Source organism: Punica granatum, chromosome 2 (assembly GCF_007655135.1).
Source record: "Punica granatum isolate Tunisia-2019 chromosome 2, ASM765513v2, whole genome shotgun sequence".
Classification (NCBI taxonomy): domain Eukaryota; kingdom Viridiplantae; phylum Streptophyta; class Magnoliopsida; order Myrtales; family Lythraceae; genus Punica; species Punica granatum.
Window position 1 is genome coordinate 4,432,146 of NC_045128.1, and position 23,428 is coordinate 4,455,573.

Consider the following 23,428-nt stretch of genomic DNA (forward strand, 5'->3'; position numbering starts at 1 on the left):
ATATGCATGATATCCAGTCCTAGGTCGCGAAGTACCTCATCGGCAAGGTGACCGGAATCCATTATATTTCTTCTCCGTTAGGAATCCTCTTACATGCCATAATTCAATTCATTTGAAAATTCAATTGAATTCTGTTGTTTGGGTTACCCAAAAAAAAAAAAAACAAAACAAGAATTAGATTAAAAATGCAAGATTTGTCTTGGATATGAAATCGGAAAATGTCAACAAGATTTGGTAAGAATTCAATTCAATTGGTTATTACAAACTTAATTTTAGAACTCAAATTTCTTTGTAAATAGATTACTATATTTTGAAATGCAATAACATTGTTAAATTCATTTCACTTAAATCCATGGACATTCCAAATACCGTAATTCATTTACAATTGAATTGAACTAAAATAAATTGAAATGAACTTAAATCATTTCTTATAAAAGTTGATTCGAAACGAGTGTAAATTGGTATTTTTACTGTGATTGTTCAATTTATTTTATTGACATTAAACCGCTATCAGATTATATACCTACTACCGCGTTCAATGTCACGCGCACAAGAATCAGATGTGCCAATTTCGATCTGCACAGTGATCACGTTGCTCGTGTATGCCGAACTTGACCAAACTACTTGCGCTTCTTCTGTAGGTTTTGCCATGAGCCTTTTTCATGGATCAGATCTATGCAAAAAGGGGGAAGCAAACCATTGGTTTCAAGGAAGTGAACCGGAGTAAACCTTGGCTTCTCAGGCTGTCCTCATGTCCACTTCCCACGACAAAAACCTTGGCTTCCTTGGGTTTTGACCGTCGAAGTATTACCGACGTAGCCTGGAGAACCTTTTTGTTCGGCTTGTTACTCCCTTTGATGGACGTACTGGTGGTCCCTCGATGTTCGGATATCGTGTATGTTTAGTCTTGGATTGAGTTAATTTGCGACCAAATGGCTCCGATTCCTTTGCTTTTCGTTTCGTTTCGATTAGTGTGGGATTCGTTGTGTCTTTGCTTTCAATAATGGACAACTCTGTAGTCGATCCTGGATTGGGCTTATATGTCACTTTAAACAACTATCTTGTTATTTGAAGCATCTCTCTTTCTGTTTGGGATACCTCTTCAGACATCTCTCTATCTCGGAATGCCTCTTCAGGCATATAACCCATGTATATTACTCTGAATTTTCAATAAAATTTTACTATTCACCGAAAAAAAAAATGTCGTTGGTTCAACTTCAAGGTGCACATTTTGGTGCGTGGACTCATCCTCCGTTTGGCTTTCTGAACTGATGACTGTATCACACGGGCGTGGACTCCATGGGTCAACGAGGTCAAGGTCAAACCTTGTTTCCAATGGAGTGTGTCTCGAACCCAACAAGACAACAATGTGTTATAGGTGTGTCCATCCTTTCTCCGTGGTCATCATTCCTTTTCTTTTTATTTTTATTATTAACATAATCTTTTGAAGTCTATCTTTGCTTAGTAAGTCTAACATTGAGCTGATTAGCTCATAAATTTGTAATATTTAACGGATGAAAAGAAAAAAAGTTGGCTCCTTTGTGGCTCTCTCTAGGTGCCACAAAAAAAGTAGACTTTGATCGAGTTTATGGACTAGACCAAGATTTCCCTTTCTTAATTTTTACTGGCCCGTATTTAAAACTTCGTTTGGGAGTTGCAAAGATAGTTGCATGAGTGTCTTTTCTACTGATTTTTAAGTAAAAGTAATATTTAATAAATAATTTCAAAATCATGATTTGGTTTATTTTGGGGGTTGGAACTGTAATTTTTTCCAATAGATCACTAAGTTATCATAAAAATTGATTATGTTTAATCTATATTTTAAGCATTTATTTTAATTTTAACAATTTTAATTTATTAAATCTCAGACATTCTTGTTTATTCTAAAATTAACACTTATTTTTCAGTAATTATATTTTAACACTTCTGTTTCGGCAATAACACTTTCAAACCAAGCCTAAATGGTTACAAAAGGTCGAGAATCAGGGTTACGGCGAAGGATGGACCATTTAATTGAATTATGCTTATCTAGTATATTTAATAAATATATTTTTCTTTGTAGTTGTCCTAGCGAATTCACCGTAATTTTTGTTCTTGTAATCTTTCTGTTGGACATTTTCTCCTGCTGTATCGGCTTTTGTATTGGAATTGATTCTCATTACATTTCAAAAAAGATAAAAAAAAAAAATGGTTCGCTCATAGCTTCGGGATAAAGCTGCAGGCTTTGGATGGAAGGATAGATCTCCATTGAGTAATATATAACAAAATTGCACCAAATCTAATAAGTTTAACTTTTTAGAGTAATGGCTGTAATTATTTTAAAATTTTTACAATCTCGAGATCTTTTGCCAACGTATTCTTTGGTTAAGTTAATGCTTGATATATTTATTTGATCCTTTTTACATTTCAAATTTACTATTTGTATCTACCGAGAAAGAAAATTACGATTTGTTGCTTAAAATTCCAAATGGATCATTAACACAGAAAGAAAGCCAATTTATTAGTTTATCGAAGGGAACTCCAAGGATTTTGACCTTATGATTAAGGAAGAGTTCATATATTCACCCGATTTTGAATTCGAAATTCTTTGGAGTTACCGGAGCGCTTTTAGTGTGATTACTTACTCTGTGCATAGATGGGGATTCACGGAGTTTCGGGAATTAGTATGGCGAAACTTGAACACTCTGGGCCAAGAAAAAAATAGCGCACTTGGCGTGATTTCTTACTCTGTGTGTCGCCGGAAGTTCATTAAGTCCCGTGAATTAGTCAAGTGGAATTCGGACACCTCAAATTTTTTAAAAAAGAGAGAAGCTTATGATAGGGAAAATCTATTTCTTCTATATAAAAGTGAAATAGTATTTTTTTTAAATTAAATTTATACGTCCTTTTTTAGTAGTTAATTTTATGCATGGGTTGAAGATTTTACTAATGGGATGAAGTACAAAAAAAAAAAAAGTAAAAAATGATAATTCTTCTTTCGTTAAGTCGTTTTTATTTTTAGTAATTTTTTTTCTTTATTCATATATATGGAAAATGTTTATATAAGAAAATTGCTTTCAATAATATATATATAGATAGATCCAATTGAAAATATATTTATGGAGGGGAATCTTTTGGAACAATTAATATAAACAAGAGGATGACGGGGGTTGTTTGTGATCACTTTAGGGGCTGTAGATTGTGGAGTGCCTGTCAGCAAGCATTACATTGTGTTGGATCCATATTATCAATCTCTCTTCAAACCTTTTTGTCCCTTCGAAGATGTCTAGTCCTAGTCTCTCTTTATGCACCGGGAAAGAGAGTCCCCTCCACCTCTAGATAATTATAAGAAGTGATGAGCTTGCCTAACTTATTATCCAATAAAGTTTTTACTTAAAAAGATTCATGATTTATTCATTTTGTCAAATCTATCATATATTTTTTTTTATCAAATCTATCCCATGATTTACTTTTTGCATCAAATCTATCTCGACGTTATCTTTTCCGTCAACATCTAACAGCCGTGCTGACGTGGTACGTGGAAAGATAGTGGGCCACACTTGTCACATGAGCGCCATGTCAGCACGATCGTTAGATGTCGACGGAAAAAATAACGCCGAGATAGATTTGATGTAAAAAATAAACCATGTGATAGATTTGACAAAAAAAAGTATATGATAGATTTGACAAAACGGATAAACCATGGGTTATTTTAGGTAAATTCTCTTTATCCAAATAAATTTGTAAGTGTTGATCATAAAATTAGGATATAAAATTTACACAAATTGTTATCATCCAGATAAAAAAATATGCAACTTGTGTAGAAACCAAGGGTTCATTTTAGTATGAGTACAATTGACGATGTATTCTCAACTTAGCAAATTAATTAAGACTAATTCTATTGATATGAATTTATTCAAGTAGTTCAGCGCTTGTCACTTTTAAATAAGGTTTCGAGTTCGAATATTGTGAATGAAAAAAATTAACACTGGGAAAGCTCTATCCTTAAATGTATTGATTCGGCTCAAACTGAATTAAGGGGTCTATATATTGAGCTTCTGAATATTAAAGTGCATACTGAAAAAAATTGAGATTAATTCTCACAGGGGTATTGGTTTAGTTTTTTTCACTGTAGATAACGCCTGTACACTTAAAGCACAATTTGTCAATTATACTACACTTTGGTGGTTAATTTTGTCGCCTTTTTTCAACTGTAATAAACTCTCCCTCTTTTATTTATTTATTTTCTTACTTTTTATCTACCGAAGAAAGGTCGGGAATCGGACACAAAATGCTATTCTCTTGTATTTTGGTTAAAAAAAAAAGTGGTAAAAGAACAGCATTACTGGATAATGGTTCATTCTCTCGCGACAGCATCACAGGGCTTATGACGCAGTAAATGATTATAAACCGCTAGTTATAATGAATGGCTTGGAATTTATTGATATCAACAGTAATTTCCATTTGAGAATGTTTAGGGAAGACAAGTAATGACAAAGATATAAAAAAAAGAAACCGAAACAAAATATAGAAAAAAAGAAGAAGTGAAAAAGTGGACACATGAATGTACAATATTACTATTCGCTAGAGTCTACCCGACCATTATTGATATGTCTATTAATTAAGGTTGTGTTTGTTTAAATTTAATTTTAAGTATTGAAAATTAACTGCTGAAATTTTAAATACTTATTCAAATAAGTGCTTAATTGATTAAGTAAATATTATTTGATGAAGTTAAGTGTTGAAAGTTTGAGTTTTTAGTGCAATATTCTAATGCCAGCGCACTATCTTCTTTCTTTTCACTTTTAACTCCTATCTTTACTATTATTTTATTTTTATCATTTCTCAAATTAAAAAATAATTAAAAAAAAGATAAGCAGATTGGGATCTAGGGAAGGGCTAATCAAGGTCGCCGGTGACGTCAAGGGTTGCCAGCGACCCCACATGGACGGTGATAGCCGGGATCGAGGCCACCACCACCCTCTTCACAGGTCAGTAGCCCTGAGCAAACAAGCAAATATAGAGCTGAATAATTGAATAGGTTTTGGATTACTTAATGATTCAATACTTTTTTGATTGAATCATTAAGTTAAGTCGAATTTTATGTTATTTTATCAGATAAGCTTAATTTCATTAAATGTTGAAACATTAATTTCAGTACTTAATTGAAATTGTCTAACACAACCTTAGTAGAATGATGAAATAGGTGGCGGAATTTCATTCTTCATATTATCAATCCACAACATTTCCCCTGTAATTTTAACTTGTGGGATTTTGCTGTCAATATTCATTTCAACGGGAAATATATGGCCTTAATTAAACATCCGCTCAAGGGAACTGACATGATGTGGCTACATACTCTGACACTCCTGACATGGGGTTTAACATGGTGCGAGTTTTTTTACTAATTCACTCTTCAATTTTGTTATATATGCCACGTGAAATTGACTGGCCATTCAAGTTGTGCACTTATAATTTTTTTTTAATTATAAAAGAAATTTATGAATTTTGTATAATAAAATAAAAATTTTAATAGCGAATAAAGTGATAAGGGTAGTCTTACCACTAATATTGAACATGTAGCCTGATAATTGTCATGAGAGAGCGTATGTCATTGCTCGACTCCTTCTTTGATAGTTGTGTGCGTATATTCAAAACAAAAATTCTAATAAAGATGCATGGGATTCAATCTTTCCATATTGTCTTTCTTCTTTCTTTTTGTTTTTTTGGAAATAGCTTTGTAATGTAGCATTTTTGCTATCGACAATATGCGTTGTGTCTCACTCAAGTTCGACTATGCCCTCTCCTCTATCCTCCCCATTCATACCTATAATTATTTTTATTTTATTTTTCATTTTTTGGCCAATTCCTTTTCATGTCAATTCCTGCACATATGGAAAATAAAAATAAAAAGAAAAAGGGGAGCATGAGCAAGTTCAATGGTAGGTACCCATTTAAGTGCCATTTTTGGCCCAAACGGCTTCATGTAAATGCCACAACACTCGAAGAGCACTAACTTGAAGAGACACTCCTCACTTCAATGGAAGACGCCCTTTTAGGGCCCCATACTTTTCTAAAAATAAAAATAAATAAATAAATAAAAAGATGAAAAAAGTCAGTGTGTGACCCGTTGTCTCCACACTTTTCTAAAAATAAATAAATAAATAAAAAGATAAAAAAAGTTAGTGTGTAGCTAGTTGCCCATCACGTGACAAGAGCAGCGAACCCCGCATTGGGTAAAATAGCCGCGGACTCTTTTGCCTAACAAAAGGAAAGAAGAGTCGCAAATAGTAGCAGGCTGCGTAGGCCGAGGGGGGCCACGCGGCCTGTTGCCAGTGGATGGACACTCGGATTGGAAAGTGCCTGGGTAGAGGCACCGTGCCTTTCGACAGTGCCTTCTCCAGCGGATGGCAGTGTTGGGGCGGGTGCCATGGTAGTGCTATGTGTGCACGGCACCCGGGTCGATTGTTGTTGGACTTGCCCTAACTTACATTTTCTACTGATGCAAAGATGTATATTATTCTTACATGATATCTTCTTTATATTAGCAATGTCGCGACAACGGTAAAAGCTAGCGGGGGATGTTCCATAAATATCCTAAAACTCTTGTTTCATTTCTCCCCTTCCATTATCATGCCACATGCGCCTTTATCCCATATTTCCATTTAACCATCAACAACTTCATTTATTTTCAATTTTCCATTGAACTTCTTAAATTTTTTATTTATATCATTCTCGAATCATATGTCTTACAATAATCTCTTTCAATATAATCAAAACCGGTATTTGGAACTCCAACGATGCCATGAATTCTGCCATCGTGAAGTGATTTTATGGATACAAATTAAGACTCGGGTTCTTCCAAGTTGAGTTGTATCTTGAATTTTTTTCCCATTTTATTTCCTAATTTTTCTCAATTTAAACCACTATGTTTTAGGAAGGTAATATTTTCTATAATATTATATTTAAGGATGTTATATATAGAGATAAAATATGAATCTTTATGTAGAGAGAGAATTGTGGTTTATATATAATATGTTGAGAACTTTGATGCACGGGTGTGGAGAGAGCACCTGGCTAGGGTGTTGAGAGGCCCTTTGAGATTGCGGGTTTTGCTCTTTTGATTTAGGCTTTTGTGGCTTGAGCATAGCATCTCTTATTGGCACTCTCCATTATTATTACTTTATACGAAGTTATCGCCGAACCTCCTATGTAGGCCGATGTTTTTGGTCGCTTTTTCACCTTGATCAAGAGGGTTTTACCACGCCATCTTCCTCTATATCTTTGTTGATTATTGAGTCGAACCCCAACATGCCACCTACAGTACTTTAAGTTTTTGGGTTGGAGACAAAACTTGTATCGGCCGAATAAAAATTTAATATAGTAATTTATCGAAAAATTTAATATAATATTAGAGTGGGTTATGTGCCTATGTAGACTCGGACCGGGCCATGCCAGGTCTAGTGTCAATTGTTGAGTACAACTGAAGTACGTCTAATGTTACTGCCGTTGCCCGTCATGGAAGAGGAAGCTCAACTTTTGAAATATAGTAAAATCCAAAGAAAGTGAAAGAAAGAATTTCCTCTTGAGATTAGGTTATTGAGGGCGGGTGATCAAGAGCATATGGCATGTGCAAACAAGTGAAAAACACTGCATGTTGCCACATGAGGGCGGTCTTGAGAGGCAAAATACAAAATGTCCCATATGGGTCAATGCGATGAAAATTCATGGGTACATATGAGAGATTTAAATTCGACTGGCTATCAATTTAAACTTTTGAGTTGGAAAATGGATCCAAACTTTGCAGATGGCCGAATTAGAGATTCAACTTATTTGTAGATGTAGTTTAAGTCACTGACTTGCACAACGTTAGGATATTTCGAAGGAAGATATTATTCCTTGCATACAGTTGAATCCTGAAGGAGAGGCGGGTAGCGTGTTTCACGAATTGATCATGATGATTATTACGAAGAATTAATGTCATGTGTCCACCACAACCCACGACCCCGCTTCGGTTAAAAAGGAAACAGTACTGATCGATCTCTCTGCCATTATCTATCCTTCTTCCCCCTTTATATAAATCCCTTGATCAAGTTTCATCGAATTACATCCATCAAATTAATTAAGTTCGCTAATCTTCTCTCTGCTCTCTCTTGCTCTGATCCCTCCACAAATAGAAGCAATTAGAGGAGTTTGCTAAGCATTCCTTTGACATCATCAACACGATATGTTGCCGAGAAGTCGAACCCTTCCTTCAAGAATCCACCATGGAGTTGTAAGATCGACCGACCGCACCCTCTTGTAGTAGCTATCTAGGCACCAAGACCAACTGTTATACTTGTATATCTAGCAGAAAAGAGCAACTCTCCCTTTTTTTTTTTTTATGTCTAGTTTAATGAAAAGCTCGAACGCTCGAGCTGGCAAAAGCTAGTCAAGATGTTGTAGCTAGGCTCCCCATGGATTTCCATAACCGGGCCTACGATATTAATAAGCTCCTGATTATTAATTAGTTAGTACCGTGAATATCTATGGATTTTTGCTCGGTGTATTTGCAGGTAGAAGAGAGGCATGATATAAGGCACTACTTTCAAGTCGAAGTGCAGCCTAAACCGAACAACGAGAGTGAAGCTATCAACCCTCAGGCTAACTATTCCAAGTGCTTCGATGATGACGGTCGTCTAAAGAGAAGCGGTACGTTATACATCTGCTGATATATGCGCCATATAACGATATTGCATGCTCTTCGAATAATGCATTCCCACTGAACTTATTATATTTTAGAATATATAAATCGTACTTCCTATATAAAGTTCATCCTACTTCCTGTTAATGCAAAGGAGTCAAAATCAATTGGAAAATGATCCAAAGCTTGTTGTATTATCATAGGCGAACAGGATATTCAGATGTAATTATATTAAAATAAATTATTTTATGCATATATTTGCATAATAAGTCAACGGGGCTTAGGAAATAAAACTGTCAGGACCCAATAATACCTCATCCTTTACATGATTTGGGTTCTATTCGAAGAACATTTATGTAAAGGGAGGTATCATCATAAATTGCAGGGACATTTTGGACTGCAACATCGCATATCATAACGGCCGTGATTGGGTCCGGGGTGCTGTCGCTGGCATGGGCAATCGCTCAACTGGGCTGGGTTGCAGGGCCCGCTGTCATGATTCTCTTCGCCTTCGTCAACCTCTATACTTCAAATCTCCTGTCTCAATGCTACCGGTCTGGGGACCCGGTCACGGGCCAGAGGAACTATACTTACATGGATGCCGTTAAGGCCAACTTAGGTAAAGTAATCAACAAAGTTATGCCCAAATGTGAAGCCCCTTCTTTGCTATGTTCATTGTAATCAATCCAACTGGAATTGCAGGCGGCAAGAAAGTCATTATGTGCGGTTTGATCCAATACATCAATCTGTTTGGGGTCGCCATCGGCTACACGATCGCTGCTTCTGTTAGCATGATGTAAGTTCGTATATATCAACCAAATTGTCATTACGCGGAAAAGGGGACTCAAAACTGCTAGTAATTAGCTGTATATCGTAGTAAGCGTAGGGATGATATTCAAAGTAACCGTGCCAAGATGTGATATCGATGACAAGAAAGATCTTAAGAACATTCTGCTTGGATGAACTCTAACTCGAACATCCGGGCCTGTGCGCTATGATGCTGTGATATGAACTGCCACTGTTTTCTCTGTTTGCCTCAAAATGGTTCATTGAGCTTTTCTTTCTTTTCTTCTTCTCTCTCCTTTTCCTTTTTTCGGAATTTTCAGGGCAATCAAGAGATCGAACTGTTTCCATAACAGTGGAGGAAAGGATCCTTGCCACATGTCGAGCAACGGGTACATGATAACTTTCGGCATAGCAGAGATACTATTGTCGCAGATCCCAGACTTCGATCAGGTGTGGTGGCTCTCCATAGTCGCAGCTATCATGTCCTTCACTTACTCTACCGCTGGCCTTGGCCTTGGCATCGGTAAAGTTGCCGGTATGTAAGTAGTCACCGGACACTACTAGATAAGACTAGACGCATTTAGCTGTATCGCTTTCTTGAAATAAACTTTATCAAGGTCTGGATCATCGTTAACTTCAGTTGCCGTGTTCAGGCAATGGACAGCTCAAAGGGAGCCTTACAGGCATAAGCGTAGGAGCCGTGACATCGAATGCAGGAACTGTCACCGAGATGCAAAAGCTGTGGCGAAGCCTGCAAGCTCTTGGTGCCATTGCTTTTGCTTACTCCTACTCCATCATCCTCATCGAGATTCAGGCATGCTACCGTACTGCATTACTCCTATTACTGCTTGGTAAATTCAAAGAGTGAAACAAGAGACAGTACAAGTTATTGGAACTATGATGGTCGATACGATTAAAGAGTTCAGTCACCCGAGTCTTGAGCGATATCGTAGTAAGCCGTTAGCTTTCAATGTTGTTTGGGTTAATGGTACATGCAATGGTTTTTGCAGGATACGTTAAGGTCTCCACCGGCAGAGCACAAAACCATGAGGAAGGCCACTCTGTTTAGCATAATTGTGACAACCGTTTTCTACTTGCTCTGCGGGTGCATGGGCTACGCCGCCTTTGGAGACCTTGCTCCTGGGAATCTCTTGACCGGGTTTGGGTTCTATAACCCTTACTGGCTCCTCGACATCGCCAATGTCGCGATCGTGATCCACCTGGTCGGGGCTTACCAGGTACAATGAATTAAGGGGCTGATCAGGATGAAGTCTCTAATGGTCTTCCTATATCTGAATGCTCTATTTCTCTTACTGATCTTCTACAGGTCTACTGCCAGCCCTTATTCGCGTTTGTTGAGAAATGGAGCGCCCATAAATGGTCCAAGAACGACTTCGTGACTGCCGAGTACGACATACCGATCCCCTACTTCGGCGTCTACCAGCTCAACTTCTTCCGCCTCGTGTGGCGAACAATCTTCGTCATGCTGACCACAATCATCGCGATGCTCATGCCCTTCTTCAATGACGTGGTCGGGATCCTCGGCGCATTCGGGTTCTGGCCCCTGACAGTCTACTTCCCGGTCGAGATGTACATTGCTACGAGCAGGATCCCCAGGTGGTCGACCCAATGGGTCGGGCTCCAGATCCTAAGCATGACCTGCTTGGTCGTGTCCATAGTTGCAGCAGTTGGCTCGTTTGCTGGAGTGGCCCTGGATCTCAAGACTTATAAGCCTTTCAAGACTAGTTACTGAAAGCGATTAGCGATTTTACTCGGGCTCACGAACAGCTATAGACCAACAAGAATTTCTTTGAAAGCGTGGAATTGTGGAGAGGCCTTCTCAGGAATAAGATTTGTAATACTATGCCGATATATAGTGAGACTCAACTCGATGTCTTATCATCCATATATCTGTAAGGTCACGTTTGATAAGACGGACTGAACACGGAATTCCCGTAAAATGAATCAAGAAATTACGACATTCCCAATACTGCTGCGTCTGTTCCAAGTTACAGAAAACCAAGAAGGGAAAGAGGAGAACAAATTATCTGTTTGATACTAACTGATTCACGATTTCCACAAGCCAGGCAAACGGAGAAAACAGGGGGAAAAAAAAAAGATAAGGGAAAACCGAAAAAAGAAAAACGAAAATTACGAGCTGCCGTTCTTGTTTTTCGATTTGATCTCGGAAGAATTTGCCTGAGCAGCAGCCTTCACAAGGGTGGTTGGTTTTAAGACGCTCTTAGGATTGAGAGCCTTCCTTATCTTGAATACTGCCCAGGCTGTCCCGATAGCATGCCCTGCAGCACCCATTCCCTCCGTGGTCACTTGCCCTGCTTGCTGTCCATACCTGCAAATCACACGAGAAACCAAAAACCCGTGTTATATTGATTCTACATCCATCTAACAGCTTAAAATATTTGGTTTGAAATGTCGTTATATAGCTTTACACGAGCTAAGTCATAGAGATGCTTGGAGATTTGAATGCACAATCCTCATCTCTGATACCAATCATACGATATAGCGTAGCTCACCAACCAACTCTTTAGTAAAGAGATGAACGTATATCACTGCAGTCAATCTTATACTGTATAGTGATACATAAAGATTAGGTCGAATAGTTATGTTAATCTCTCTCTTCTAGTCGATGGGAATGGTATATCTCTTAGGATTCCCTTGAGGCCACTAGCAACAGTACGGACAATGATTGGTCCCAGAAGGCAACTATGTTGGTATTGCGATATGAAAACCTCCAAGAAGACGGGACAGCAACATCCACAAGGTGTTACATCCAACTTGGCAACAAATGAATAAGAGAAAGAAAGAAATATCATGACCACTATACCATCCCTGGTTTACATAGCTACGTGCCCCTCCATGTCATTAGCACAACAGGGTTAGGTCACTTAGGAGCGATTTTGATTACCTCTGAGAGACAAGCCCAGTTGTTACCACTGACGTAGTTGACATGACGTTCTTCCCGGCCACTTCTACAGCATCACAGACCTTGCCTGCACATATGAGAGTCCATAAGCACATAGAAGCGAGGCAAAATGAAATCTATCCTAGCTAAAAGGAGTATTGACAAGGAAGCTCTGAGTTATACCGAGAAAATGAGTGTGTGAATCACTTACCGAATCCATCTAAAGAGGCAAGTACAATTTCTCCAGGGAGGAGGCTAAAGAACTTTTTTCCAACTGTGGAGTTCACAATTGAGCTAGTAAAGAATCCCGCGACCTTCACGACTCCGGAGAGGATCCCAGTGGCCACTTTCTCGGACATCTTCGTCAGCTTCTTCACCCTGAAATTAACACCCACAGATCATCCAACAAATTCAAGAAACATCAAGTCTATATGATAATGCAATAAAATGACTAGACTTGACATCTAGCCGAACCGAATTTTATGATTGACTCACCGTTTGATCCTCCTCATGGTGGCAGGACTAATCTCAGAGGTCTCGCCCTGCCTCAACCTTCTGCTCAAGAACTCATTCCCCCACTTGAGCCTGTCCACAGTCACATCCCCACACCACAGTATTCCCCGAATGAGCTGCCCCGACCCGCTTGCTATCAGCCTCGCGACCCGCCCGCTGTAGTCCTCCACATTTGGGGCCAGGGTCGTCCAGTACGCCCCTGAATTCTCTGCCACCTTCTTCCTCTTCTCTTTCTCCGACTCCAGCTCCTCCGGGGATGTGTCCTGTGCCATCATCTCCCAACCCTCCATCTTCTTCACCTATAGAAATCCAAATGCACATTCAAATGGTTGTTCCTCAAAAAAACATATAATTACATCGTACCAATGTACTACTAATCAAGACTTGGTCGGATCACATCACATTCACATCAAAATTTAGGTCCATGAGAATTTCGAGCTGCTATCGAATGTGTCAAGATTTCCTCCGTATAAAAACATCTAATTACTGTGATCAGATCAAATTGACTAGGTTGATCTCATGCCAACCGTGTCCATGTCGCATTACATTCGGTTTCCTCCCAATCGCTTTCATTCAGTTTAGCCGGCTTACGGTATCATATTAGATATTGCTAACCTCATAATCGATTTGAAATAATAGTTCCAGCGCCAAAAAAAAAAAGAAAAAAGAACCACGAATATGCGTTTTTTCTAGATAACTACCTTCTGTACGGAGAAGCAACTGTACTGCTCCAAGACCCGGTCCAACTCCAGCAGCAGGCCCTCCTGCCCCTTGGCGGCGATCGTCAGCCCGTAATTCAGCAGCTCGAACTCTCCGGGCTCGCCCCCGCTCGAAGGTACACGGAGGGTGAAGAAGTAGTGGGCCCCATCAAGTTTCACGGCGGGCTCATCCCTCGCAAGCGGCCACTGTATCTCATCCTCACCATCCCCGCTGACGCGGGCAAGGACGGCCACCACGTTCCCATCCTGCTCGAGCGCCACCACGGAGAGGGCCCCGCTGGCAAGCTGGACACTGTTCTCGGGCTCGATCAGGTGGACTATGGCACCCGGCACCCTAACCAGAACTCGCTCCGACGAGGAGGACGGCCCGGTCCCACCGGTGCTTCTGGGAATGGAGTCTTCCGATTCCGGGAAAAGGTTCTCCGCCACGGCGTCCTTCGGCATGTCCAAGGAAGGGTACAGAGAGGAGGAAGAGGAAGAAGCAGGAGATGATCGGGACGAGGACAAGGCGGCTTCTGGGTTCGAGAGGATGACTTCCGGGTAGGAAACAGTGGGATTCTGGGATGGTTTCTCCGGATGAGAAGAAGACATGGCTGGTCGATTACCGATCTTTACGGACTCCGAGGATCTCTGCTCTGTTCCAAATGATCAGTTACAGAAGAAACGAAGGCTTGCGGGCTGGCTAACGGGGTTGAAGGGGTTCCTTAAATTTTGACGTTATCCTTAAGGCGGAAGGAAAATGACGGGATGACGGCGGAGGGAGATGCGTGTCCCGAGGCAGAGGAAGCCGTGTCGCGGCCGCGGGAGGTGCACGTCATCGGAGCATTTCACTTGTTTTCACTTAATGAGTGGCGGAGGCTTTGACTTGAGTCTGACTCCCGCGCTTTTCTGTTTTTCCCCAAGTGAGTGCCCCACTTGTTGAAAATGGTGTGTTCCGTCCTCAAATTTTTTTGTTTGTATCAATATGGTCCCTATGCTGTTCTCTTTCAATCAAATCTCACGAGGAACGGAGCTCCCTCCTGTTCTGCGTAAATCTATCAGGTCGCCGCTGTGGCTTAGTACTATTTGAAGATCCATTCTATTTCAGCTGTTGAATTATGTCTTGTATTCGTCTCTCGCAGTGAAAGTATTTCATTGGATTTATTGACGTCGCTTTTCGCTTGCAGAACTATAAATCCCCCACGACGTATAAATAGAGAATGTACCAAATTGAAAGTTTGATGTAGCTCGGTCATGTTGTCTGGTTAAGCGGAACAGGAACTACATTTATCCATGTTGATTGAGTTGGATGGACAGAAATGTATAATGATTAAATCACTGAAATAACGGTATGCAACGTACGTACAATGATGGTGATTCTTTTATTCGGTTATTCTCACTCAATAAGCTGAGGTTGATTCTATTCTAACATCGGCTTAGCACAAATACACAGTAGAGAAGATCACAAACAACTGATCTGCAAAGAAATACTATAGTTAGCGGCTTAGTTTCAGGGTGCGAGTCATCATGTTCGTGAATTCGTGTATGTTGACGCATCCGTCACCGTCGCAGTCCACCTCCCGGACCATCTTCCGGCAGGCGTCTAAGCTGCACTTCTCTCCCAGCTTCTTCATCACGTCCCACAGCTCCTCTGCGCTTATCTTTCCATCACCTGTCCACGGATATCAACTGAACTTAAATACCATATATACTCTAGCATTATGTTTATCAATGTCGACGATGATATAAGATTCTCTGAGTGATATAACTACCATTACCATTTAAGTCGTAGATATGGAAGGCACCCTCGATGTCCGACGACTTGATCCCGCCACCGACGTTCTGCATCTCCATGAACTCCTTGAAGTCGATGGATCCATCCCCATCTGCATCAGCCATCCGAAATGCCTTGATTAGCTCCGGTTCCCCGGCCCCTTTTCCGAGTAGAGTCCGAGCCGCTGACCTGTACTCCTCCACTGATATCCTCCCGTCTCTGTTGGAGTCGAACTTGTCAAACACCCGCTTCATCTCCTCCACATTCGGCTGGTATACTTTCTGGCAACTGGTAGCAGATCTCGGGATTTGTCTGTCCTTGGTCGATGGCATGCTCGGCAGTTTGGATTGCTTGCGGGAGATCTTCCTCGAGAGACTGTATTGGAAATCAAGACTGCGCCTCGACATGTTTTTGTATACAATAGCTAGAGGTATTGAACTATTGAATGTAGTTTGGTCTATGTGTGGGTAAATTCAGTCTATTGCCTCTCCTATATATATAGTCTCATTAACTAGAATCTCATATGAATGGCAAGAATATGAATTAACATCAAATTAATTAAGTTCTCAGCGGGTAGACTTTATTTTTACTATAAGATTTCGAAATCGAATAGACGTAGACAAGGCTAAGTTAATGTCTGTACGGATCAGTATTTGCCAATAGATAGAGAATACTCATAGTCTAACCGAAAAGGAGAAAAGAAAAAACAAAACCTAGAATCTCATATGCGGAAGAGGATGGAGAATAAAGGGGAAGAGAGAGCAAAAAATGAGTTTCATTATCAAAGTGGTGCATTTTGTTATTATTATTATTATTATTATTATTATTATTATTATTATTATTCTTTAGAATATTCACTATAGCTAGCTAGCCTATAATTTTCACAATGTACATACATATGTATATACGCACACGCACATGAAAACATAGGGCCAAGATGGAAAACTGGTCATCGTAGATTCAGAAAGTGACATAAAACGTTAAAGTCAAGGGAAGCGTGAGAGAATGTTTTCTTTTCATTTTGTTATCCTTTTTGGTTTTAATGATGGTAAGTAGCCACAAAAGGGGTATGACCGAATTCGGGACCGCGGTGATGTGCCTTACGTGAATGATGATGCCTCAGTCCCTGAGGAGTTCGATCCAGTGTGGTTCCATAAAGTAAAAATTCAGTGAATAATGAAATCATCGATGAAATAGCCAGAAATCGATCGAATACGTAAATAATATATTCATTACGCTTTCGATCATAAGATGGACGCAAGTGAAATTGTAAGTGGACCTTTTTTGTCCCAAGGAACCATCTTTCGGCGCCAGAAATATGATTCTCATCTCTTATAAAGTGAGAGGCAACTTGTCAAAGCTTTTTGTACAGAGCCAATCAAATTGAAAAACTATCCGGCCGGGAGAACAATTGCCGTGTGCCTTCCCTTGGTTTTTTATGTTTTTGAATCAGGTTCAAAGAGTGTCGGATTTGAAGGTGGAAGTGAATGGATTCGAGTTTCTTGTTCAGTTCCTAACGAAGTGAATGGATTTGAGTCTCTCGTTCAGTTCCTAAATCAATTTATATTTTTTCAGGATTCTTTGTTGTATATTATAAATAGCAAAATAGTTTTCAAAATCGCTAGATTGTAGAGTGGTTTTGAAACAGCAGTTGCAAAACCTACAAAAAAATTACAGTTATTTCTTTCTAACTAACAACTATACAATCTTTTATGCACGAGAACCATAATTTATCCTATTTGGTGAAAGTCTAGACACTTAGCAATTATCCCATTTGGCCCGGTAATTATCCCATTTGGATTAATTGGCTTAACAATGACAATATATCTCATGTGGCTTAATAATAATAATTATAATAACAACAACAATAACAACAACAATAATAATACTCTTGTGGTATTGCTAAATGACACTTCACTCATTTTTTGACAGAAGAATGACAAGAAATTGACACTCTAACCCATTATTGGCAAGAAATTGACACTCCACCCCATTGGCTATGTTGAATTAATATAAAAAAAATATTTTGGCGCTCATTCTTTAATCTTTTTTTCAACTTTATCCTATTTCATTCTTTTACTCAATATTATTTCAAGTTGTCACAGTTAGTCAACTTTAATTATTCTATTAGACTTTCCATTAAATCTATTGACATGAAAATTATTTCCAAACGAAAAGTAATTTTAAAATAAAAAATTAAAAATATGAAAACAACTTCAGTTATTTTAATGAGGTCTGTGATGACTATTAAGCTCTTCAATTATTTGGGAGCAAGGTATAGCTTCGAAGTCCGCTCCCTTAACATCGAGATTCAAAAGTAGAACCTCTAAAATATTAACCCCTTCCTGGGTTATTATTGTCAAAGTATTGCATACCACTTTCACGAAGCAATAGTGGCTTCTTGAAATCACAAGTTTTCTATATAATTTGCTAATATAAAATTTTTTCCAGAATAATAAAATAAGTTTTAAAAATTAATTAAAAAAATGAATGACGACAAGGAGCAAATGAGGGGACGGTGTGCGCCACCACCTTGGCAAATTGCGGGAAAACATAACTGACAATGATCACTTGGAACATGAGTGCGAAGGGTACAGGCATTCACTGGTTGAATAGCCTCTTATCTAGACCATAGAGGGTCTCTGTTAATAATCTTATCGTCAACTTTGGACAAACTCTTTATATCTATTGTAGTTTTTGTCTTTATCACAAAAAAATTCTATTCACAAAAATATTGCACTCAGCGACGAGAGAATCCTTCTCCCAAAGCTTACGGCGGGGTCGCCTGGGGTTATGAGTTTCCAAGAGGACAGCCGATGTTATGTCTTGCAAAGTCATAAGGTGTCTTCAGCAATTATGAAAGATGTAGTCATGAGGGATGTTGTCATCATCGTGATTGCCGGGCAGTCATTCAATACGATGCATTTGGGACGAGGTTAGTATTTTGTAGATTGGGAGACAAATCATGGAATGCCATTGAAGATACACCATGTCATCAGGTGTATGAAGCTCGGGTCTTCCATAAGGAGAAACTATATGTAGTAGATGGCGGTAGAAGAATTATCATTTGTGACCTCAAACTTTCCTCAATGAAAAAGTCGAGATTCATCTACGAGAAGAAGCACCATGCCCCGGAGGGCCTGTTTTCTCGACTGAGTTACGCATATTGCGTGCATTCAATCAACCATGCCCGTCTTATCATCATTATATGACGCGCGGAATGTTGATCATATATATTGGATGATCATGCTGACTGACGGTTTATAAATGGTCATATTACGTAGAGCAAACTGGGTGGCTCGTAGAATTTCAGATCAATCAGAGGAACCAGAGTCGGTGATTTGGATCCCGAATGCAAAAGGTAGCTTCTCCATCAACCGGACCGTCCTCTGCAAATTCCACCATCTTCGAGATAGCTGGTCCCATGGAATAGTTAGATTTGTACTAGTTAATGTTAACTGGCTAGAAAGTGAACTTGAGTAATTCATGCAACCATTGTGTGCTGTGGATGATTTGTAGCTGTGTTCTTGGCTACTATATTGGAATTGGTATAATGCATGGAAGCGATCATATAAGATTTCTTTGTTAAATATCTCTTTGGCTTCATCTGTGAATTTGTTCCTGGTAGAATTCTGATATTTTGGAACTGGCATGAGGGAATGGCCAAGTAAGATTTTTTTTGTTAAATATCTCACTGTTTTATATTTTATAAATCCAACTAGTCATGTAGCCCGTATTTAATTTGCATTTTTCATATTTTAGTTTATTTTTGTAAATTCAATTTTTAAAATTAGATTTTGTGCTCTCTGTACTGTTGGTACAATATTTTAATTATCGAGTCTTATTATAATGTCTACTCTTTCTTGATTTGTTAATACTATCATATAATTACGGGATCCAAGCGAAAAGTACTTTTAACATGGTCTTTTAATTGTTTTGGCAACGTATGAATCAAAATATGAGTGATGCAAATTAAATTTAGCAGTTTTGTTGTACTAGACATTTGCCCTCCTTTATAACCGAAAAAATTTAGTAAAAGATTAAATAATTAAAATTATCGCTTAAAGTGAACTTTGCAAATTATTGTTTAATATTAATAAATTAATTTAAAAAGAAACTAAAAAATTGAGTAAATTTCATTAAAAATTTGAATGTTCTCAGGTCATTTGGCGAGACTCACCACCGCTCTGTTTTATATTATACTAGTCATTGACCCCTTACATTTTACCGGTCTGAAAAGACGTTTTGCATAAAAATTTAATTTAGAATGCTCTTGCAAAATAAATATACAGTGTCTATAAGAATATTTAAATATGTATAGTCACCCAAATGCAGTAATATTATCTTCATCTAACGACCGATACTAAGCCACCGGAATTCAAAAAAAGAACAGCCGATACTCCTTTTTCGTTATTAATAAAATCAAATTTTAGACGGAACTCGGAACTATAAATATATGACGGGTGCCAAACATAGGAAACTCCGACATTAATCAATGCACTTATTCTCAATGACTTCAGCGTATCTCAATATTCCTTGACAAGTTAACCTAACTTTTATCAAAGGAAGCAGCAAACTGATGGAACTCCTCAGAAAAGTTTCCTTGTCAGAAGTCAACAATAAGAAAAGTGGTTACTTTAAAAAAAAAAATGAGCACAAACTTTTCGCATTTTAATAATTCTAGAACGAATTTTTTTCCTTAACTTAAAAATATATAAACATTCGATTCGATAACAATTCTAGTATGACTTCAAATTTTTCGTTAATTTGGAAGGAATCGAGGCTACGGAGGGCGCTGGCGACCCTTGTCAGGGGGAAGGGGGTGATGGCCAGGGTTGTGACTCTACTCGCTGAAATCGAGAGAATCTCCAATTTGAGAGTTCTCTCGATTCCGGGGGGTGGGGGCCTAGATTCCACCCCCCACCACCCGATTGGGGTCACCAGCGCCCTCCCCTTAATTGGGGTTATCGGTGCCTCAGTGGTTTCGATTCCATCTAAATTAACGGAAAATTTGATGCCGTGCTAAAATTGTTATTAAATCGAAAGTTTGTGTATTTTTAGGTTAAGGAAAAAAGTATGTGCTAAAATTATTAAAATGTGAAAATTTTATATTTTTTTAATTATTAACCCTGAGAAAAATTTCTCGCATACTTCTTCGAGCGATACTTTCATTTCATAATATACTATCCTGTTTCTGCAGTAACTTGTTCATAGAGCAAATGACGAATGTACTATATATGTTGTTATCACTAACTCAAGGAGACCGAAAGAAAAATACTGTGTAGTTTTCAGGCAATCATAAAATCTTACGGGCCGTTTGGATTCGGAGTTAAAGTCAACGAAACTTTAACTTTAACTGAGGAAGAAAACAAGGGTTTGTGGGCCCACCAATTTGACTTTAAATAAAATAAATGGATGTAGTAGATAATTGTGTATAATGAGATTGTGTGTTTGAATAAGATATGGGACCCACCAGTTTGACTTTTCAAATGTGTGTTTTGTTGTGTAGTGTAGAGTTAAAGTTAAAGTTAAAATCATGGTGATTTTAACTTCGAATCCAAACAGGGACTGTGTTATATCACTCGCACGTCGACTTTCGCGAAGGCCCGGTGATTTTCCTGGTCCCTGAGTCCCTTTCCACTAAATAGGCATATTCTAAAAGCCATAGCACTAGATGAATGCCCGAGAAAACCTACCTAAATTCTTTCAATATAGTTAGAAAAGTATATCACATACGGAAAGAAAGTAACAAACGCGAGCCACAAATGAGTAAAGACAAGATGACCAAGTAACTATCAGGGATAAGATATGAAAAATATTGCCAGTCAAGTATACATGTCAGCAGAAACAATAGGACGACAAACATTAGGATGGCTTTACCATGTGATGTGATGCAGAAACAGCATGCTTGAAACTCTGATATCGTTTTGGGACGTTATTTGGTTGAACGGAACGGGAATTACTATTTATCAATGTTTGATTAATTTGGACAGACAGAGAAATATAATAAATATAATAAAGTTATTATGTATAATTACGGTATGCGTCTATGATAGTAATCCTCTCCTAGCCAAAGGAGAGTGCACAGTGCACACACAAACGATAATGCTATGCCATTTTTCTTTTATACGGTAATAAGATTACATGTATCCTCTACTAAGTAGGTTGAGACCAATTTTGTTTTGACATCGGTTTATTACAAATACACAATAATAAGATCACTAGCTATCACACTATAACCCGCGGTACCGGGTTAATTATTTTGATCTCAAAGGACAACAAGCTAGCAGCTTGGTTTCAGGGTACGAGTCATCATATTCATGAATTCATCCATGTTGATGCATCCATCCCCGTCGGAGTCCACCTCTCGGACCATCTTCCGGCAGGAATCTAAGCTGCACTTCTCTCCCAGCCTCTTCATCACGTCCCACAGCTCTTCCGCGCTTATCTTTCCATCGCCTGTCAACAGATATCAACGGTATGTAAGTACCCTATACATATACTAGAGCATGTATCATATTTACAATGATATAAGATTCTTTTGAGCGGTTATCATCATTACCATCCAAGTCGTACATATTGAAGGCACCCTCGATGTCCGACGACTTGATCCCGCCACCAACGTTCTGCATCTCCATGAACTCCTTGAAGTCGATGGATCCATCCCCATCAGAATCAGCCATCCGAAATGCCTTTACCAGCTCCTGGTCCTTAGCCTCTTTGCCAAGAAGAGTCCGAGCCGCTGACTTGTACTCCTCCATCGATATCCTCCCATCTCTGTTGGAGTCGAACTTGTCAAACACCCGCTTCATCTCCTCTGCATTCGGCTGGTAAACTTTTTGGTAGCTGGTAGCAGATCTCAGGCTCGGTCTGTCCTTGGCCGATGGCATGCTCGGCAGTTTGGATTGCTTGCGGGAGACCTTCCTCGAGAGACTGTATTGGAAATCAAGACTGAGCCTCGACATGCTTTTGTATACAGTACCTAGAGGCATTGATGTTATGTAGTTTGGTCTACGTATGGCAAGTTCAGATTATTGCCCTCCGCTATATATAGTCCTTAACTAGAATCTCATACTACAACGGGCTCAAGTCAATAGAGCTTTCCATGATGGACTTTACTTATAATGTAGAAATTTAAAATCCGTAGATTTTCAAATCAAGTCAACATCTGAACGGGATTAATCTCGGCTAATAAATAAAGGATACATAGTTTTACTAAAGAAAAAAAGAGAATGTCACGTAAGGAAGAGAGTGGGGAATAAAGGGGAGGAGACAGCACAAGTGAATTTTAATCATGGTAGATGCTGCATGATGTTATACATTTTCCGAATATTTCACTATACATAGCTACCTAAACTTTTAGGATATACACACACATTTATTTACGCACATGAAATGTTTGGCCAATTAGTTGGAAAATTGGCCATTCTTGATAATTAAAAAAAAAACCAAGTATCTGACATAAAATGTTGAACTAAAGAGAAACGTGAGAGAATATTTTCTTTGCATTAATTTGCTCTTTGTGGTTTTAAATGGTGGGAAGCCATTAAAGGGTAGGAACAAGTTCGATCGAGGACGGCAATGATGCATCTTAAAATTAGGTGGATGATGATACATCTCAATCGATGATACGTCTCCGAAGGAATTACATTTACTTCAGTGGATAATCAAATTTTTTGACTGAATAGCCAAAATATATGTAAATAATATACTATATATATTCTCCGCGTACCATTATATGATAGACGTAAACATTCTTCATACCATAGAATCTTCTTTACGCAGAAATATTCTTCTCATCTCTTATAAAGTGAAAGCAACTTTGGGAAGCTTTTGAAGGGTGAGAGCCAATCGAAATGGAAAAATCTACCCAGCCTATGAATTGCCGTGTGCGCCCTCCAGTTTGATGTTTTCGAATTACCTCCGAGCATCCCGCGGCTGCATCAAAGGTGCACGTACGCACGAGGAATTGAGTCTAGTCCAGTTTGTATGAATATAGCGATGGATAGGTTCGCGATCAAGAGAGCTTATACAATTTGGATATTCCATTAAATGAATATATATTTGAACAG

General features: G+C 38.8%; 4 protein-coding genes across 4 annotated transcripts; 1 reads left to right on the forward strand and 3 right to left on the reverse strand.

Moving 5' to 3' along the window:
* The first annotated feature begins 8,045 nt into the window (after positions 1 to 8,045).
* LOC116196284 (amino acid permease 3-like) lies at positions 8,046 to 11,354 on the forward strand. The gene is made up of 8 exons (XM_031525932.1): positions 8,046 to 8,254; positions 8,535 to 8,670; positions 9,048 to 9,281; positions 9,365 to 9,458; positions 9,769 to 9,983; positions 10,102 to 10,262; positions 10,459 to 10,686; positions 10,776 to 11,354. Exons 1-8 carry the CDS (start codon positions 8,207 to 8,209, stop codon positions 11,199 to 11,201), a joined length of 1,542 nt encoding a protein of 513 aa, XP_031381792.1. The 5' UTR covers positions 8,046 to 8,206; the 3' UTR covers positions 11,202 to 11,354.
* A 44-nt stretch (positions 11,355 to 11,398) lies between these two features.
* LOC116196285 (protein EARLY-RESPONSIVE TO DEHYDRATION 7, chloroplastic-like) lies at positions 11,399 to 14,411 on the reverse strand. The gene is made up of 5 exons (XM_031525933.1): positions 13,586 to 14,411; positions 12,867 to 13,183; positions 12,583 to 12,749; positions 12,375 to 12,459; positions 11,399 to 11,798 (listed from the first exon to the last, which is right to left on the reverse strand). Exons 1-5 carry the CDS (start codon positions 14,192 to 14,194, stop codon positions 11,600 to 11,602), a joined length of 1,377 nt encoding a protein of 458 aa, XP_031381793.1. The 5' UTR covers positions 14,195 to 14,411; the 3' UTR covers positions 11,399 to 11,599.
* A 483-nt stretch (positions 14,412 to 14,894) lies between these two features.
* LOC116194848 (calmodulin-like protein 1) lies at positions 14,895 to 15,826 on the reverse strand. The gene is made up of 2 exons (XM_031523750.1): positions 15,361 to 15,826; positions 14,895 to 15,254 (listed from the first exon to the last, which is right to left on the reverse strand). Exons 1-2 carry the CDS (start codon positions 15,761 to 15,763, stop codon positions 15,079 to 15,081), a joined length of 579 nt encoding a protein of 192 aa, XP_031379610.1. The 5' UTR covers positions 15,764 to 15,826; the 3' UTR covers positions 14,895 to 15,078.
* Positions 15,827 to 21,450: 5,624 nt separating this feature from the next.
* Positions 21,451 to 22,388, reverse strand: LOC116194671 (calmodulin-like protein 1). Its single transcript, XM_031523539.1, has 2 exons — positions 21,919 to 22,388; positions 21,451 to 21,815 (listed from the first exon to the last, which is right to left on the reverse strand). Exons 1-2 carry the CDS (start codon positions 22,346 to 22,348, stop codon positions 21,640 to 21,642), a joined length of 606 nt encoding a protein of 201 aa, XP_031379399.1. The 5' UTR covers positions 22,349 to 22,388; the 3' UTR covers positions 21,451 to 21,639.
* Between the last annotated feature and the right edge of the window lie 1,040 nt (positions 22,389 to 23,428).

What these genes read in the sequence shown, in the direction of transcription:
- LOC116196284 (XM_031525932.1), top strand. Translation starts at nt 8,207, where the DNA reads ATGTTGCCGAGAAGTCGAACCCTTCCTTCAAGAATCCACCATGGAGTT. An exon ending in TGCCGTTAAGGCCAACTTAG is followed by an intron (nt 9,282 to 9,364) that starts GTAAAGTAATCA and finishes CTGGAATTGCAG; the next exon opens with GCGGCAAGAAAGTCATTATG. An exon ending in ACCTGGTCGGGGCTTACCAG is followed by an intron (nt 10,687 to 10,775) that starts GTACAATGAATT and finishes GATCTTCTACAG; the next exon opens with GTCTACTGCCAGCCCTTATT.
- LOC116196285 (XM_031525933.1), bottom strand. Translation starts at nt 14,194, where the DNA reads ATGTCTTCTTCTCATCCGGAGAAACCATCCCAGAATCCCACTGTTTCC. An exon ending in TGCCTCTTTAGATGGATTCG is followed by an intron (nt 12,460 to 12,582) that starts GTAAGTGATTCA and finishes TCATATGTGCAG; the next exon opens with GCAAGGTCTGTGATGCTGTA. An exon ending in ACTGGGCTTGTCTCTCAGAG is followed by an intron (nt 11,799 to 12,374) that starts GTAATCAAAATC and finishes TGTGATTTGCAG; the next exon opens with GTATGGACAGCAAGCAGGGC.
- LOC116194848 (XM_031523750.1), bottom strand. Translation starts at nt 15,763, where the DNA reads ATGTCGAGGCGCAGTCTTGATTTCCAATACAGTCTCTCGAGGAAGATC. An exon ending in CCATATCTACGACTTAAATG is followed by an intron (nt 15,255 to 15,360) that starts GTAATGGTAGTT and finishes ATCCGTGGACAG; the next exon opens with GTGATGGAAAGATAAGCGCA.
- LOC116194671 (XM_031523539.1), bottom strand. Translation starts at nt 22,348, where the DNA reads ATGCCTCTAGGTACTGTATACAAAAGCATGTCGAGGCTCAGTCTTGAT. An exon ending in CAATATGTACGACTTGGATG is followed by an intron (nt 21,816 to 21,918) that starts GTAATGATGATA and finishes ATCTGTTGACAG; the next exon opens with GCGATGGAAAGATAAGCGCG.